The 16,225-nt window shown below is 55.5% G+C and overlaps 1 protein-coding gene and 1 long non-coding RNA gene across 11 annotated transcripts in view; one reads left to right on the top strand and one right to left on the bottom strand.

Annotated features, from left to right (window-relative positions):
* Window positions 1-1,300: 1,300 nt before the first annotated feature.
* Window positions 1,301-6,063, bottom strand: LOC138690550 (uncharacterized). Its single transcript, XR_011329348.1, has 3 exons — window positions 5,952-6,063; window positions 5,409-5,608; window positions 1,301-3,746 (listed from the first exon to the last, which is right to left on the bottom strand). It is a non-coding gene; the product is annotated as an uncharacterized lncRNA (long non-coding RNA).
* A 4,280-nt stretch (window positions 6,064-10,343) lies between these two features.
* Window positions 10,344-16,225, top strand: part of TNRC18 (trinucleotide repeat containing 18) — a 56,817-nt gene continuing 50,935 nt past the window's right edge. For 6 of the 10 annotated variants that reach the window (XM_069810318.1, XM_069810327.1, XM_069810326.1 and 3 more), the window contains exon 1: window positions 10,344-10,620. In XM_069810318.1, coding sequence (XP_069666419.1) covers window positions 10,419-10,620 — 202 coding nt within the window. In that variant the 5' untranslated portion in view covers window positions 10,344-10,418. The remainder of the gene's footprint in view (window positions 10,621-16,225) is intronic. The other 4 variants (XM_069810323.1, XM_069810324.1, XM_069810322.1 and 1 more) reach the window with 1 other exon arrangement.

Here is a 16,225-nt window from a genome sequence, read left to right as displayed (position 1 = left end):
TGGGCTTAATAAGCTATTTGTAAAACTCACTCTGGATAAACAAGAGGCCGTGTGTCAGGCTGAAGGCGGCCTCGCAGGGCTCCGCCGTGCGGGGTGGGACCTCAGCGCAGAAATATTTTCAAGATAAACAGAGGAAAATGAGTCCTGGAGGAGGCCGGAGCCACTGGCAGCGGCACGCCGCTCCTCTCGGAGATATTTCAGGGCAGGAACTTGGCTTTCTGCATGCTGCGGCTGAAAGATGCTTTTTTTCTTTTGCCTCCAAAGGGAACCTCGCGTGCTTCTGACTCAAAAATAAACCCGAGGAGCAGTTGGCATTGAAGCCAGTGGTGGGGAGAGGCGCAAGGCCTGGAGCTTGCACGGGAGTTTTGGGGTGAGGCCGAGGGATGCAGCCGGGATGCACGGCTGCTGGTGCAGGTCCCCCTCGGGCAGAACTGCCCTCCCTGGGGAACCCCCATGGGGCAGCACCCGAGGCCGAGGTGGCAATATCGGTAATATCGGCAATACGAGCAGCAGAGCCGCCTTGCCTGGCTGTTGGTGCCTCCTGCCCTCAGTCGACTCCTCCGTTCCCCCACACAGGTGGAGGCAAGGTAGTGGCGTGCAGGGTGGGATACGGGCATCGCCCTGCCCTCTGCCTGGCCTTGGCCGGAGCTCAAGAAATGGGCTGGGGTCCATCCTTCCATCTCCTCCATCTCTCCATCCCCTCTATCCCTCCATCCCACCATCCCTCCCCGTCCATCCGGAGCAGCAGCAGAGGTGATGCTCTGGCAAGGTGGGACAGGGGACAGGGCGAGCGCCCCGGGAACCCGATGGGCTCTCGCCGCAGCATCCCTGCATCTCGATGGCGATGGCCGAAACGCAGCATCCGTGCTCAAGGCCGGGGACGGCCCAGCGGCGGCTGGGGCAGCACAGTCCTGTCTGGATGGTGGCAATCTGGCCCCCTGGGAATGCTAAAGTGGGCAAACTGGGGTGGGGGGGAAGCTGTCCCTTCTCCTTGTCCTGCAAACCTTGCAAACCTCCCGTTGGCCATGGGGCTCGGTGACGGTTTCCTTCTCCCCTGTTATGGTCTGGAAACTCTGCAGCCATGGGGCGATGCTCAGCTTGGGGCACCACGGCTGGGACCCGCCGGCAGCCCCGGCAGCTGAGATCTCCCAGCGTGTCTCTCCTTCTCTTCCCCACCCCCAGCAAATTTAATTAAAAGTCATTCAGATTCCTTTGAAAGAAAATGTCATCCGTCGACACAATTACACTTTAACTAACCAAAGCTGTTACAGTTCCTATATATATTGGAATCAGCCTGTCGTTATTAGTTCTAAGTAAGTAATTTATTCCCATTATTGTGTTCAAATTACAGGATATTACCCCCTGGGGAAATAATCCTGTTATTTGAAATGTAAAAAAGAATTCACATGGACAACAATGGATTCCTAAATGAACCCAACAACAGTCCCCAATCCAAGTGCAGCATCACTTGCCTTGGATAGAAAAATATAAAGTTGCTTTTAAAAACGCTCTTTTCTCCTCTCTTTCCTCCTCCTACCCCAATGGAGGTAAATAGGGGTCCTCCTCTTCTTCAAAAGCCTCTTATTTATTGAGGGAATCCTGGATGTGCAGGAATTTGATGGGGAGCATGGTGGGGGGGGCGGACGACAGATGTATACGTGTGTGTCCCCTTATTGTGGCAGTGGGAGGGGAACCCTGGGATGGTGGGATGCGAGTGCCCAGCACAGCCCGGCAGGTTTCTGCCGGAGCTGGGAACCGTCGTTTTTCTCTGGCAAAGAGCTGCTGAGCCTCTTTGGAAACACTGTTCCCTTGATCAAGATCTTCAGCGAAGCCAAATAACAGCTCGTCTCTGCAACACCCAAACATAAGCAACTAATTTGGACCACCGAAAGGAAAAGGGGGAGGAAAAAAAAAAAAAAGACAAGAAAGAGAAAGAGGAGGAAGAGGGAGGGGAGGGAAGAAAATCAGATACACTTGTAACCTGATTACAACAGCCAGCTATGTGTGCAAAATCACAATGCAGCTCTATAATTAAATCTCTCTTTCCCCCTCCTGCCGAGCTCTTTCCTCTAACAGGCACGGTACAAAAACAGTCGTTAGGACATCAAATTCCAGCTCCGACAAGAGGGGACTTTTTTTGTCTATAGCTGCTCGGCTCGTCTTTAAGGAAATAGTAATTATAAGCCCAGTGCTGCTGGCTGACGAGCTTTGTGGAGCAGAAAGGGCTCGTCTCGTCCAACCGCTCCTTCCCCCTTGGCTTCACTTGGGGCCGTGCAGAGGACTGGGGTGATGGGAAAAGCGAGGGGATAGCCCCGGGAGCCAGCCATGGACACTCCCCCTCCTTGGGTTGGTGTTTGGGGTGAGAGGAAACACTGGGGTCTAATAAGATGCTCGAGGGCTTGGAACCACAGGTATTTCTTCCCCTCTTGCACCGCTGAATCCATCTTACGTGTTTAGCATCAGCAGTTTGGTACCCGGCGCAGGCTGTGGCAGGGGACTGCCAGGCGGGTGCGATCGTTGATGGATGGATGTATAAAATACCCACGAGGGATGTGAGGAGCCAGCGCCTTCGTGGACACGGGGAAAACTCCTGCAGCACGGTTTTCCCAAGGGTGTCTTCCTTGCCCGGTGCTCGGTTTCTCCGTATGGCGGTGGCGGATCCCTGGCCAAGAGGTGATGGAGGGATGCTGCGGACGGGGCCGGCTTGATGGACCCCAAAGGGAGCGGGGAAAGGAGCCTCCGGCACGGTGGCTGCAGGGAGGGCAGGACTGGCAGCCTTCCCCCCCCAGCCCTGCCCGTTAATGACTTTGATTTACTCCACGTTCGTCACAGCGGGCTATTCCCATCCCTGTGACACCCAGCACGTGCTTTTGCTGGCAGCTGCAGGCCGGATTCAGCCTTAGGGACCCGTTTCCTCGCGGGCAGGTTCCTGCTTGCTTCTTCGGGGTATTTTTGGGAACAGGTTTTGCATCCCGTCTTTTTTTCTGCTAGCAAGTCTGGGGGGCAGTTGAGCTTCTTGCAATGATGGCACGTCTGGTGCAACGACTTGCAGCATGGTGGGGAGGGCAAAGGAAAAAGCCTGGCAGCAGGGGACCCAAAAATGGGTCCCAGTATGCAAGATAACTACCACCGAGGTAGGATTTAGCAATCGCACCTCGTCGTGGCAGGATGGCACGTGCAAGAAAGCAAGACCAAGGACACACGCAGGCTCTGCATCGTGCGGCGTGTGACATGGAAATTCAGATGCTGTTCCAATAAAGCTGTGGATGTTTGGTTTTAATGGCAATTAACAGCTGTTAAAAGGCAAAAGATCTATTCTAATAATACCTAGAGCTTCTGGTGCCTTTCATGAAGGGATTTGAAAATACATTTGTGAGTGTTAATTTTAAGCCACTATAACGTATCCCGGGGAGGTGGATGGGTTTACCTTGTTTTCAGGCAGGGAAGCCGAAGAAGGCCGGGGCACGGAGCGGGGACGAGCATTTAACGCCGGCAGCGGCGGTGAAATCCCTGCCTGGCTCTGGAAGAGGGACAGGACCAAGCCAGGGCCCAGCCGGCAACATCGAGGCAGTTTTCACTGGCATTTCCCTGGTCTTTTATTTTTGGGGGGGAGATTAACTTGGTGCAAAAGCAGAGGCACTTGCGAGTTTAACCTTCAGCAGGACCCTCGTGCTGGGGGGGCACGTAGGAAAACGTCTTTCCCTGGGAGATGCTGCAAATCTGGATTTTCCAGTTCCTGGAGGGCTCTGCTTGTTTAAATTAGAAGCAGATAGGAGAGGTGAATTTTAAGAAGGACAGAGCAAAGGCACACAAGTATGCAGTTAACTTCTAAACTTCTTTCTCTGGATCTCCCGCTGAGTAAATGCTTTAGGAGCTTCAAACCACAGCTTTTAATATCTCCTTAACATGCCCCACGATTCCTTTCCCCCCTGTCAAAACGGCAAGAGCAGCTGTGAATATTTTCCATTTTAAAATGTTTTGTATGCATACGAAAGTACCTGCAGCTCCTGTGGGCCGGGCTACGGAGAAATGCTGAAGCCAAGGGTATCTATTTTATATCAAACCTCAAAATAGCACATGCTACTGCCTCTTGCTCGCTCGTGTCCTGCATCCAGGAGGGTATTTTTGATTTAACTGACAGATCAAGGGAAAAATCCCTATTTCACTCTGTTGATGTAGAAGATCTTGTCATTCGGAGCTCAGTATTCCTGTTCACCTGGACGTGGGATTGTTTTAAACTCACAAATGCAGAATCTGTAATACTGGGGTGTTATATAGGGATTGCAGAGTTGGGGAGGTTTCCCATGCACGTTTCTCTGCTAAACCACATTTTTTCTGCTGAAAGGTGTAACTGCCATTTCCGTGCCTTACAACCAATTTAGCAGCCGGTCCGTAGCCGAAAAACGCAGGCAGTAATTACAGCTTTGGGATTCGTGCTCCTCTCAAAGCTCTCTATGGGTTGTGCATGTCAGCCCTCCTCCCTGCCTATTTTTTCCTGATCTTGGATGAAAAAAGCTTATTATTGGGTAAAAGGGAAAAAAAAGAAAAAGAAAATAAACCACCCCGATCTATCAAAGATCCAGTCTAGCTGTGACAAATCCCAGTACTAGGGGCTTCATGGAGGGTGTGAGAAGCACGGGGCACCCAGCACGGGGCAGATCCTGACATGGGGGGGTCCCAGCTCGGGGTTTGGGGGGGGGGGGCAAGTGAGCGCACAGGTGGCAGAGCGGGAAAGCAGGGAGGATTTGTGCATATGCACCCGCCGTCCTGTGCCGGGCAAGGAAAAAAACCCAGCAGGCTTTATTTGGACTTGAAAACCAGACTGCGGTTTGGGAGACGTTTGGCTTTCCAAACCCTGGAGCTGCGGGATCGGAACTGCTGTGAATGGGGCGGCGGGGGGGCACCACCGATGTCCCTGTGTGTGTCCCCCCCAGGTCCTTCTCGCACGCTGGGGGGCGGTGGGTCAGCGGGGCTGGGATGGTACAAGGATGCTGCAGCCTTCAGCTGCTGCCGGGCATTGGGTATGGCCCCTGGGGGGGACGGGAGGGTGGATTTCTCGGGTACCCCCCCTGTCCCATGCAAAGCCCACAGCCAGGCTGAGCACAGGGTTTATAATCAGCCAGGATTTATGGAGAAAAACGAAATCCCGAGCTGTTCTGGTCATTAGTCAGGAATTCTTTGCTGGGTTCCCAAGCTGTTTCCCTGGGGATCTCCTCATGGGGACCCCCCCAACCCGCAGCCCCCTCCCCATGGACGGCAGCTCTTTCCTTGCAGGCAAGGGGGCTGGGGGGGGACGGCGACCCCGGGCTTTTGAATTAACCAACCCCCCCCCCATCGATGAATAAGTCCCCCAGGATTCATTGGAATAAATCCCAGCAGGGACCACCCCCTTGCCTTCAAATACCCACCTCTGGTTTTATTTGGGGGGGACAGGACCCCGCTGTCGGTCTCGGTTCTGCTTTTAAGATTGGGAGGGGGGGCAATGAAATCAGGGCAAAGCTTTGCCGACGCGCTGGGATCGTCGCTGTCCGTGTTTTAATGTGATTTATGCCTGGTTTTCTAAATCCAGCCACTGACTGCACGCTTTAAATATAGCTCCAAAACCAGCCTGAAAACGTGTAGTAAGCACGTTAAAAACGGAGATCACCGGGGGGGGGAGTTATTGGGGTGGATTGGGGGGGTCCCAGCAGATGGCTGGGGATGGGATGGGGTTCCAGCGGGGCCTGCTCCCAGCCCGCCGGCGCAAAGTCGAGCACTGGGTTTGCAATGAATGGGTGAGTCGTCGTGTCCCCCCCCAAAAAAAACCTTGGCAGCCCCCCAAACCTTGGCAGCCCCCCAAAACGGGGGAAGATGCATTGGGGGGGGGGCATCAGTTTGCTTTGCCTCCCACGTCTCCAGACAGGTCCCTCCCCCCAAATCCCAGCCCCCCCCCCCCCCCATTCCAGTCCTACCTGTATCCCCGGGATTGGGGGGGGGTGCGGGGGGGGGTGGGCTGTGAGCTCCGGCCGCTCCAACGCCTGGGGCCGGCCCAGAGACAATTTCGTGTTCGACCGGGGGTGCGGGGTGGGGGGGAAAAAAAAAGGGGGGGGGGGAAGAAGGGAAAAAAAAGAAAAAAGGGGAAAAAAAAGGAAAAATGGGAGAAAAAGGGAGAAAAAAGAAAAAGAAGGGAAAAGAACGTAAGGGGAGCGGTGAAGGGCGAGGACGCGGGCAAGCAGGGGGGGCGGGGGTGCCCCCTCCCCGGGGCGGGGGGCGGCCCGGGGGCGGGCGGCACCGTGGGAACCTGCCGGGAGCCCGGGGCACCGGTACTGGGGGGTGGGGGGGCAACGCGGTGCTGAGCAAGGGGCTGCTGGCGGGGAGAGGATTCCCCCCCCCGGAATTTTTTTAATAAAAAATGGGTATTTTTAGAGACAGCGGTGTTTGCGGTAAAGCTTTGCGGGGAAAATGTTGAGAGCGGCCGCCCCCCCCCCCCCCCAATTTCCCCGGGATCTTCGCGGCCCCCCCATCGTGGTGTGTGCCCCCCCCCCGGGGGGGTCCCCTATTCGGGAAAATAACCGGGAAAAAAAGAGAGGCGTTAATGTGGAAAATGATGGGAAAATGGTGCCCCCCCCCCCCCCGGGCAGAACCACCACCGCGCCTCGGAGGGAAAAATAATAATAATAAAAATGTGTATATCTAGATTTAAGGGGGGGGCATTTTTTTGGGGGGGGGGCGGCTCGGTGCTTTGCAGCAGCGTTGCCCCAGCCCGGAGCTGCTGCTACAAGATGGCTCCCGGCCGGGGGAGGAGGAGGAGGAGGAGGAGGAGGAGGAAGGGCCGGAGCCGCGGGGGAAAGGGGGGGGACGACACGGCCCCCCCTGCCACGCCCGGGGTTTTTATTAGCATTTTCCTGATTTATGGCATGCCAACCCCCCGTCCCGGGGACAGCGGCGGGGAGGTCCGGGCGTGAAGGCATTAAACATTTATAAAATATGCTTTTAAAGCCACATAAAAGCGATCAAGCCATTAATATCTCTCCCCCCCCCTTTCCCCAATTCCCCCCTTTTTGGTTTACTAAAAGAAAAAAAAAAAACCCCTCCCCCTGGCAGCATCGGGGTTTGAGCCCTCGCCTCTGACGCAGCCGGGTTTTGCTCTTAGATATAAATAAAAACATGTATTTTAATTTTTTTTTTCTCTCGCCTTAAACACAGCGCCTTTCGGAGCGTGAGAGCTTTTCGAGGAACGCGGCTCCGCTTTTCTTAAAACGATTAAAAATAAGCAGGAAAGTGCCGGGGGGGGTGGTGGTGGGTGTCGCGGCGGGGAATGGGGGGGTCGGGGGGGGGCCGCTCCTCTCCCGCCTCCGCTTTTTGGGGCCGTTTCTCCCGTTTTCTGGCCACTGCCCCGGCGGGCGCCTCGAAACTGTCCTGCCCGGGCGTGCGGGGGGGCGGCTTTATTATTATTATTATTGTTATTATTATTATTAATATGTACGGGATTAAATTCGATTTTTCCCCTCCCCCCTTTTTCATTATAAAAGCCGATTTAAAAAAAATTTTAATTAAATAAAGAAGCGGGGCGGTGGATCGGGCTCTATGGGGGGGGCCGTTGGCACCGATGGGGTGTCCGCTACCCCCCCCCCGGGGGGGCGCTCGGTGTTGCACAGGGCTGGGCGGAGAAGGGAAAAATAAAAAAAAAAAAAGAAAAGAAAAGTAAAAGTTGGGCTGGACGGCGGGGAAGAACCAAAACCCGGGCGGGCAGCGGAGCGGGGGGGGGGGGGGGGGCGGACGGACAACGGGGACGGTCCCGTCCCCCCCCGCGGGCAGCGCGGCTTCTCCCGCCCGTTTCTCGCGCTAAACGCAGCTGGAAAAAAACGGAGTTTTGGTGAAATCGGAGCGAGGCGAGGGGGTGTCTCCTCTCCCGGCCTTGCTTTTCACCCTATTTTTAAATTTTGGGGGGGGCGGGGCCCGCAGGGAGGGAAGGAGACCCTCTCCCCCCCCCCCCCCCCAGCCTCTCCCGCTCTCCCTCAAAGGCCGCTTTGTCCGCGGCGGGGCCGTGGGAGAGGGCCCGGCGGCACTTCCCCCTCAGACCTTACCGGGGGGGGGGCGGCCCTCACGTCTCTCAGCCGACGCTTGGCGGAGAGGGGAGACGGAACGATTTAAACCCCACAGATAATAAAGGGTAGGGGGGTCGTGGGGCGGGACCCCCACCTCCCCGGCAGCTTCCCCAGAGCGGGGGGGGGGCAGAACGGGGATCCGAGGCCGCTTCCCCCGCCAACCGCCGCCAGCCCCGAGCGGGAGAGTGAGGGGAGGGGGAGCCTGGAAACGGCGGCGGGAGCGCCTCACCGTGAGGGGCGGGGGGGGAGCGGGGAGCCTGGAAACTGCCGCCTGTTTACCCGGCGGTGAGTGGCAAGCCGGCCGACCAATGCGACGGCGCGAACGGGCGGCGGGCCCGCCCCGGTCGCGCCGAGAACAATGCGTGTTTCATGGGCCCCGGCGCCGCCGTTTTCCACCCCCCCGCCTTTTTTTTTTTTTTTTTTCCTCCCTCCTCTCTTCTTCTTTCCCCTCCCTCCCGCCCCGCGCTCGCGCTCTCCCTTTTTTAATTTTTTTTTTTAATTTTTTTTTTAACCTCTTTTTTTTTTTTTTTTTAAGCGCCGCCGAGCCGCGCGCGGGGCCGGCCAGGAGCGGGAGGGGGGGTGTGTGGTGTGTGTGTGTGGGGGTGGGTGTGTGTGTGTGTGTGTGTGTGTGAGGCGATGCTGCAGCTCGGCGGGGCCCCGCCGCTCCATGGCGCGGCCACCGCGTCGCTCCCGCGTTAACCCTGAGGAGCGGAACGAAGCGGAGCCGGGCGGCGGGCAGGGCGGCGAGCCGGCACCCCCCGCCCCAGCCCCGCACCGCCGCCATGCCCCGCGACCAGGCGGCCTGACCGCGCCGAGGTAGGACCCGCTTCCCTCCCCCGGAGCGGAGCGGGGGGCGTCCCCTGTCCCGTCCCCGTCCTCCCCCCCCATCCCGCCCCGCTTTTCTCCCCTTTTTAGCCTTTTAAAAAATTTTTTTTCCCCTTGGTTTTAGTAGTTACAAGCCGGGATCCGGCCGCTCCCGCAGCCCCGGGGTGAGACTCGCCCCGCTCAGCCACGCAGGCAGGATTTAATTTAATTTTTTTAATTTCACCCAAATAAAAAACAAAAAACAAACCAAACCCAACGAACAACGAAAAACAAAGCGGTGGGATTTTTCTTATTATTTTGCATTTTTCCTCCCTTTTTTTTTTCCTTTTTTTTTTTTGTTTTTTGTTTTTTTGTTAATCATTTCTTGGCCCGGCACCCCCCCCCTCCCCCGCGCTGGCAGCGGCCGGCGAGGAGCCGGGAAGGGCGGCGGAGCCGGGGCGGAGCGGAGCGGCGGCTCCCGGGGCTCCGGGAGCGCTGGGGAAGGGGGGGGGGGGAGAGAAAAACCCACTTTATTCCCCGCAGTGTTTATTATTTCTCGCTATCCCGGTGCAAAACCCGACGGGTGGGGGGATCGTTTCATCAGGCTGCAAGTACAAATATATATATTTTTAAATATATATATATTTTTTTCACTCTGTCGGGAAATAATAAGACGTGTTTTGTTTTCCCGAGCGGGAGCGGCGCTGGGAAAAAACGGGAGGGGGGGGGGAGCCCCCAAAACCCATCCAAGCGGCGGTTTGGAGCTTTGGGAATGGGGGAAAAGAAGCGAGAAACGGAGTTGGGGAAGCGATGCCGCCGCCGGAGCCCCTTCCCCGGCGGGAGCTGCCTCCCGCTGCCCGGGGCGGCTTTCGGCGGGGTAAAGCAGCCCCACGAAAAAAAAAAAAAACAACAAAAAAAAAAGAGAATATTTTTTGTTGTTTTGGGGTTTGTTTTGTTTGGGGGTTTTTTTTTTTTGGTGTTTGTTTTCTTGCCCTCCGCGGAGAGAAATGCCATGCCGATTCCCCGCCGGGTCGGTCCCGCCGGAGCCGGGCTGCGGGCGCTGCGGCGGGGCGCTCCCCGGCTGTGGGGGTGACAAATTTAACACTTTTTTTGAAAAAAATTAAATACTTAAGTTTTTTTTTTTTCCCGCCCTTTGTCACAAGTTTTCCTTGGATTATTATTCCCTCTCCACTCTCCCACCACCCCCCCACTCCCCCCCCCCCCCCCCGGTCGGGAAGGTGAGGGTGGGTTTTTGGGGGGGGTATTTATTGGGGGTGGCTGGGATCGGGGGTCGGGGCAGGTTGGCTCACCGCACCCCCCTTCTCTCTTGCAGGCAGCGCCGAGACCGCCGCGCCGGGGCTGGCTCCCTGCACCGCGCCATGGGACGCTTGGACGCCTTATTTTTGAAAACCATCTGATTTTTTGGGGGAGGAGGAGGAGGAGGAGGGGGGTGGGGGGCGGGGGGGGGGGGAAGGCGGTGGCGGGCACCGACAGCGATCCGGGAGACTCCTTGAAGCCGGCGAGTGGATGATGGATGGCCGAGATTTCGGGCCCCCCCGCTCGGTACACGGCCCCCCTCCGCTGCTCTCCGGGCTGGCCATGGAGAGCCACCGCCTGGGAGCCACCGGCCGCCTGGCCCCCGCCGCCGGTCCCATGGCCGCCGGGCTCCCCGCCGCCCTCCAGCCCGGCAAGTTCCTCGCATCGGGCATCAGCCTCCACTCCCACCCGGGTAAGGCTCCGCGGATTCCCCCCCACCCCACCTTCCACCGGCAGACCCCCCCCATCTTCCCTCCTCTGCGGGCAGCGGCGGGTGCTGCGGACCCCCAGGGCCGGCAGCCGGCGGGGCTTTAAGGGCAGAAAAATATAATAATAATAATAGAGATGTACGCTTGCAGCTTTTTCGCATGTTTTCCCTTAGGGTTTTTTTTTTGTTTCGCCTGGCTTTGGTTTGAAAAAAAATAGGGGAATGGGGGGAAAAAAATAGGGGAATGCGGAAAAAAAAAAGGAATGGGGAAAAAAAATAAGGGAATGGGGACAAAAATCGCTCCTAACCGATAAAAATATTCCCTTCCACCTCCCTCCCCGCCCAGCGCACGGTTTTGTTGGCACCGAGGAAAATCCCTGCCGAGGCGGCTGCGGGTGTTTTGTGGAATAAATCCCAGGAATAAAGCCGATTTTCGGGAAGGCTGGGAGAGAAGCAGATCGGGGTGCGGAGGGGACGAGGCTGCGCTGCCCCGCCGGGTGCTTCACGGCCGGGCAAAAAAACACCCTCCGGCTGGAAAAAGGGGCAAAACGGCGCAGTTTTGGTAATTTCCCTCCGTGCCGGCGCTCGGGAAGGGCGGGCGGTGCAGCCCGAGCCCAGCCGCGGTCCCTGCCTCCCCTGGGCAGCGCTGCCGGCAGTGCGGGTTTTGGTGTTTTTTTGTGTTTTGTTTTGGTTTTTTTTTCCTTGGTAATTATTATTTTTTAAACCTGCAAACAAAACTTCCATCCAGGGGCTGCTCCCTCCTTGTATTTTTTCCCCTTCTCGACCCGCTCCATCCCCGGGCAGCCCTGCGACTGCCTCTGCATTAAAAAAAAAAAAAAAAAAAAAAAAAGCAGACGTTGAAATTTACGGGCTTTATTTTTTTTTCCCCAGTCAGCTTTTTATTTATTTGCTTAAATTCCTTTTTTTTTTTTGAGGGATTTTATTTTTTCCCCCTTTGCGAGCTCCCTTTCCCAGCGACTCACAGGGGGGGATAACGCGGGGTCCGGCAGCCGCCGGGAGAACGCTGCCTGCACCCTCCTGCCCGCACTGCTGCCCGTTGTTTTGCCGAGCTGCCGCCGAGCTTGCCCTGGGAGGACGCGAGGGATTTCTGACCGTTTGATTTCCGTCTCTGGCTCTATTTTTCTTTTTTTTTTCCCCCCCTTTCTTTCCCCTGGGCGTGGAGAGGTGACTCGGAGTTTACTTTAGGCGTTGGGAGGGTGACAGGTTTTGCAATAATAAACCTGCTTTTCTCCCAGCCGTCCGGGATGAATGACTTTGAAATTTGCAAACCTGATTGCCAACATCTGCAGAGAAGGAAGCAGCCCGAATCGAGGGAAAAAGATTTATTAGTTTTAGACTAGGTGGCAGTGCCAATTTCCCAGGTGCTAAGAGGAGAGGTGTAAAGCGAAGGCTATGAAGCCAAGCACATGGGCAAACACCTTTTTTCCTTCCCTTTTGTCTGGTTTTTTTTTTTTCCCTCCCTTTTTTTGTTCTCGGTATTCCCCCCCACACCCCCGCCTCCACCTCCTGCTAAAGCAGAATACAATCTCTACAAAAATTTGTCTGGACAATCTCAAGCCAAACTGAGTGCGGGTTGTTTCTTTTTTTTGTTGTTTGGTGTTTTTTTTATTGGGTGACTTTTTTCTTTTTTTCTTTTTTTTTTTTTGTTTTCTTTTATTTCCCCTCCCAAAGTTTCCTTTTCTGGTGCTTCCCTGAAATCCAGGCAGCCCGGGAGGGAGGTGCTGAGCTCCGGCTGAGCTGACAAAGCATTGCTCCCTGCTGCCGTCCACAAGCTTTCCCACTGCGCCGCAAGCCCTTGGGCTGGGAGCGAGCCTTGGATTTGGGGTCCCTCACAGAGGGAATGAGTTTTGTGATCCCTCCAATGTTTTGCTTTTTTTTTTTTATGTATTCTTAGTATTTTTATTTTCCTTTCTCTGAATTATTTGAAAATCTCCCCCATTCCCGCCTGCACCTCCGTGGTGCGCAGCTCTCCCCCGTGCGCTCCCCGGGATGATTGCTCGCAAAGCTTGCTCTGTGAGATCGGCTTCTCCACGGCACGGCAATTCACAACCAGGCTAAACTGCATTAAAAAGATACGTACAATTAACAGTTGAAACTTCCATTATACCACAGCAGTGGGATAGGCAGGGATTATTTTTTTTTTTTTATGGCTTTAACAATATCGTTTGAAATGATGATTGCTTCCTGCTACGGAGGGGCCCTTTGTAGGTTTGTGTTTGCAGTGTTGATGTTGGTGTGTGTTTTTTTTTTGTTGTTGTGTTTTTTTTTTTTTTTTTTTGGTTTGTTTTGTTTTTAGGAGGGGTTTGGAAGGGTGGAAAGCAAAGGCTTGTGCAAGGGGTTAAGAAAAGTGGGCAGGAGGCAAAGCCTTTAAATAGAGCCAGTTCAAACCGATCTTTAAATACCGCCAGGCTGAAGAAAGAGACTGTTGAATCCGTCCCAGCGTCCTCCTAAAATAAATACGCCCCTGTAAAAATAGCACGATTGGCCATATTTGAGAATCCAGTTATCGCCGGCACCGACTCCTTATTTTTTCTCGTAGCCTCTGCTTGTTACGGCAGTCCAGGCTCTGACCCAGCGCCAAAATATGGGCGCCTGGACTGTGTGCAGTGACCCCTGGACCCTTGGCTCTTTCCCTGGGGGGTTTCTCTTCCATGGTAGCGTTTCGGCCGCTGCCGTGCAGGCAGGGGGTACGGGGACAGAAGCCCCTTTGTTGGAAGCACACGGAGGGAGCAGTGAGCTGGAGGCTGAGGCGGGAGGTGAGCCAGCCTTCGGCTGCGGGGCTGCCATCCCGTGTCCCCCCTTACGCTCTTGGGCATCGCCATCTCCCCATCCCCAAGGAGGGCAGGGGGGGTTATGGGGGCCGAAGAGCAGCGGGGTGCTCCCGACGGGCCCTGCCGAGGGCTGGGGGAGGAAGGTGACTGTTTGCAATGGAATTTTATCCCTGGCAGCGGCCGAGCTTGTCGGGAAGACCTTGCATAAAAAGAGGCTGCAATCGATGGAGCCGGGCGGCCGAGTCCATTAAAGCAGTAGCTTGCTCTGCTCTGCAGCCCGCGGCTCAAAACATGGAGGGGTTTATAGGTTTGCTCCTTCCCTACCCCACCGTCTTCGGGTTGAAGTGAGGGTCCTGGTCTCGGCTCCATCCAGCGGTGGGCGTGTTGTCCTTGGCAGCTTCTGTGTTTTGGGGGACGTGGAAAAGGCCCCCTTGGACTCGATTGCGAAGGGCTGCTCTGGGACTGCGTCCCTGCCGAGCAGCAGGTCTGTGTGTGAGCAAATATCATGCACATGCAAAAAAGACTCTCTGAGTTTAAAATAATAAAAATCTGCTTTTTGCCGTGTACTCAGGTATCCTTTCTTGGGTGGGATGCGTATGGGGGGGGGCTACCGGAGCAGATCTGTGTTTGTATAAAAGGATGCCCAGCCTCTTCCATTAAAATATGCTTCAGAAACACTTTCCAGTGCCTGGGAAAAGAGACACACCTGTATGAGCAGAGCTGACTTTGTGCTAAATCCAGCTTGAAAGCAATGGCTGAAAGGAAGGTGGTCAGGCAAGGGGAGATATTTTGGTTTGCTTGCTTTCCTGCTTCCACATTAGCATATGCATTCAAATGCAGGGATTTAAGGTGGATTGGAGACCATCCCTGCTTCCAGGCCTGTTGTGCCCAGGGAGAAGTTTTCCAGACAGCTGGGCCAGGTCGGAGCATAGGGGAAAAAAAAAAAAAAATACCCTCCCCCCCCAGGATAGCTTTGCTGTGCCAGCAAAATCCCACTGTAGCCATCCTTAAAATGGCAAAATTGTGCTTCTGCTGAGCCTGCAGATTTTGCAGAGGAGGCCTTGCCATCGGCGGTGCCAGCAGAAGCACAATTTGCTCATCTAAACTGCATCCATGCTAAAATCGCTTCGCTGATCGGAGACGCCAGGATAGCACCGATGCGGTGCTGGACTGAGCCATGCCCACCTCCTCCCCGTAGCTGGGCTGGGAAGGAGCAGGCTCCCGGACCAGCGGTGGAATTTTTTCGGTTTTGACGCTCCAAGGAAAATACTATCGGTGTTTAATGGCCCTTGAAATCGCGGTTCCCCCTCCCTGCCCGCCCAGGGGGTGGTGCGAGGGGCTGAGCGTGGGGGGCTCCTTGGGACAGGGGCTTGTGGTGTAACACTGGGAGGAATGTTGACTGGCTGGAGACCTGCCTGGGGAGATGTTTCTCCTCCCTTGGGGCGCCGGTGAAATCAGATGCTTTTTGATATGTGTTTTTAGGCAGAGCAGTGAGCTTGTCCCGGTAGGGTTCGGGGAGGTGATGCTGGCCTGCGCGGGGCAGGGATGTTGTGCTCAGACCCGTCACACTTTCCCATTTACACCCGGCATCCCCGGGGCCGGAGGAAGGTCTCGCCATTAAATGATGCCCCTGCAGCTCCCTTGGGCCCGCAGCCAACTCGTAGGCTGTGAGCAAGGCAGGAGAGGTCTCCGGTTTTGCAGTGGGGATGAAATTGGAGGAAAAAAAGGGACTTCTGCATTTTTGCAGTCTCCCACCATGCGTTCCTGGGGTGCTGGGGGTGCGTTTCCCTGATGTCCCCGTGGTTTCCCCGAGGTCCTGGTGGTTGGGTGCGTTGTGGGGTGGCATCTCTGTCCTTCAGGAGGGGTGAGAAGGACTGTCCATCCTGTCCTCCAGCCCCAGTTGAAGTTCCCATCCCAAGTGGCAGTAGCTGGTGGTAGAGACGTTGGGCTTGGACCACGGACGAAAGCCCAAGAGCCAACGTGGTGACGTAAACTTGCTCGGAGCGAGGTCCTGCGGGATCCTCCGCTGTGTTAGGGTTTCTAATACCTTCCTCAGCTGAATGGGCAGGAGCCTGGCCCTGCCTCTGATACAGGGTGCTGGTAAAGATGTGCTTTATTAGCATGGTTTCTAGCAGCCCTTCTCCCACACCCGGCGAGCCTTGCCCCCCACCCAGCACCGAGTCTCCTTGGCGGGGTGGACAACCACTGGTCCCAGCCCCAACTGTTGGTGTGCCAGTGAAAATGTGATCCGGAGGATGTGCCGGTGTTAGAAATCCTAGCTGGGGATGGCATGGGGCACCAGGCAGGTCCCTGGCATTGGGGACAGGCTCCTGCTCTTTCCCAGCACAGCAGCTGTTGGAGAAATGGAAATCACCGGGAATTAATTTCACTGCAGACGTGGTTAGCAGAGCAGGGCTTTCGTAAGGGAAATTTTAGATCTCTTTCCTAGGATAACCCAGGGTAAAGCTGAAATTAGTTTATAATTATATAGTAAATAACCCCCCATCTTGTCATTTCACCATCTTCTGATGAATATGGAAATGAACATTGTTAAGGGGAATTAACATCGTTACAGCAGCCTTCCAGGTGAGCGCCTTGCGGCTCGGCCGCGGCTGCGACCGGCGGGAGGCTGTCGGATCACCTCCTTTAGCTGGGGTTAGTGCCCGACGAGTTGAAACAAGGCCCCGTGTGTTTTCGGCGTGTACTAAACTGGTCCAGTTAAAGCTTCAGGCGGGAGGTGGTGCAGGGAATCGGGGCCAGCCTGGCATGTGCTGACACGAAAGCTGCCTTGCCGGGAC

The sequence above is a fragment of the Haliaeetus albicilla genome, chromosome 22 (genome assembly GCF_947461875.1).
Source record: "Haliaeetus albicilla chromosome 22, bHalAlb1.1, whole genome shotgun sequence".
Taxonomy (NCBI): domain Eukaryota; kingdom Metazoa; phylum Chordata; class Aves; order Accipitriformes; family Accipitridae; genus Haliaeetus; species Haliaeetus albicilla.
Note: the sequence above shows the minus strand (reverse complement) of the source record. Positions and strands in the feature narration are given on the sequence as shown.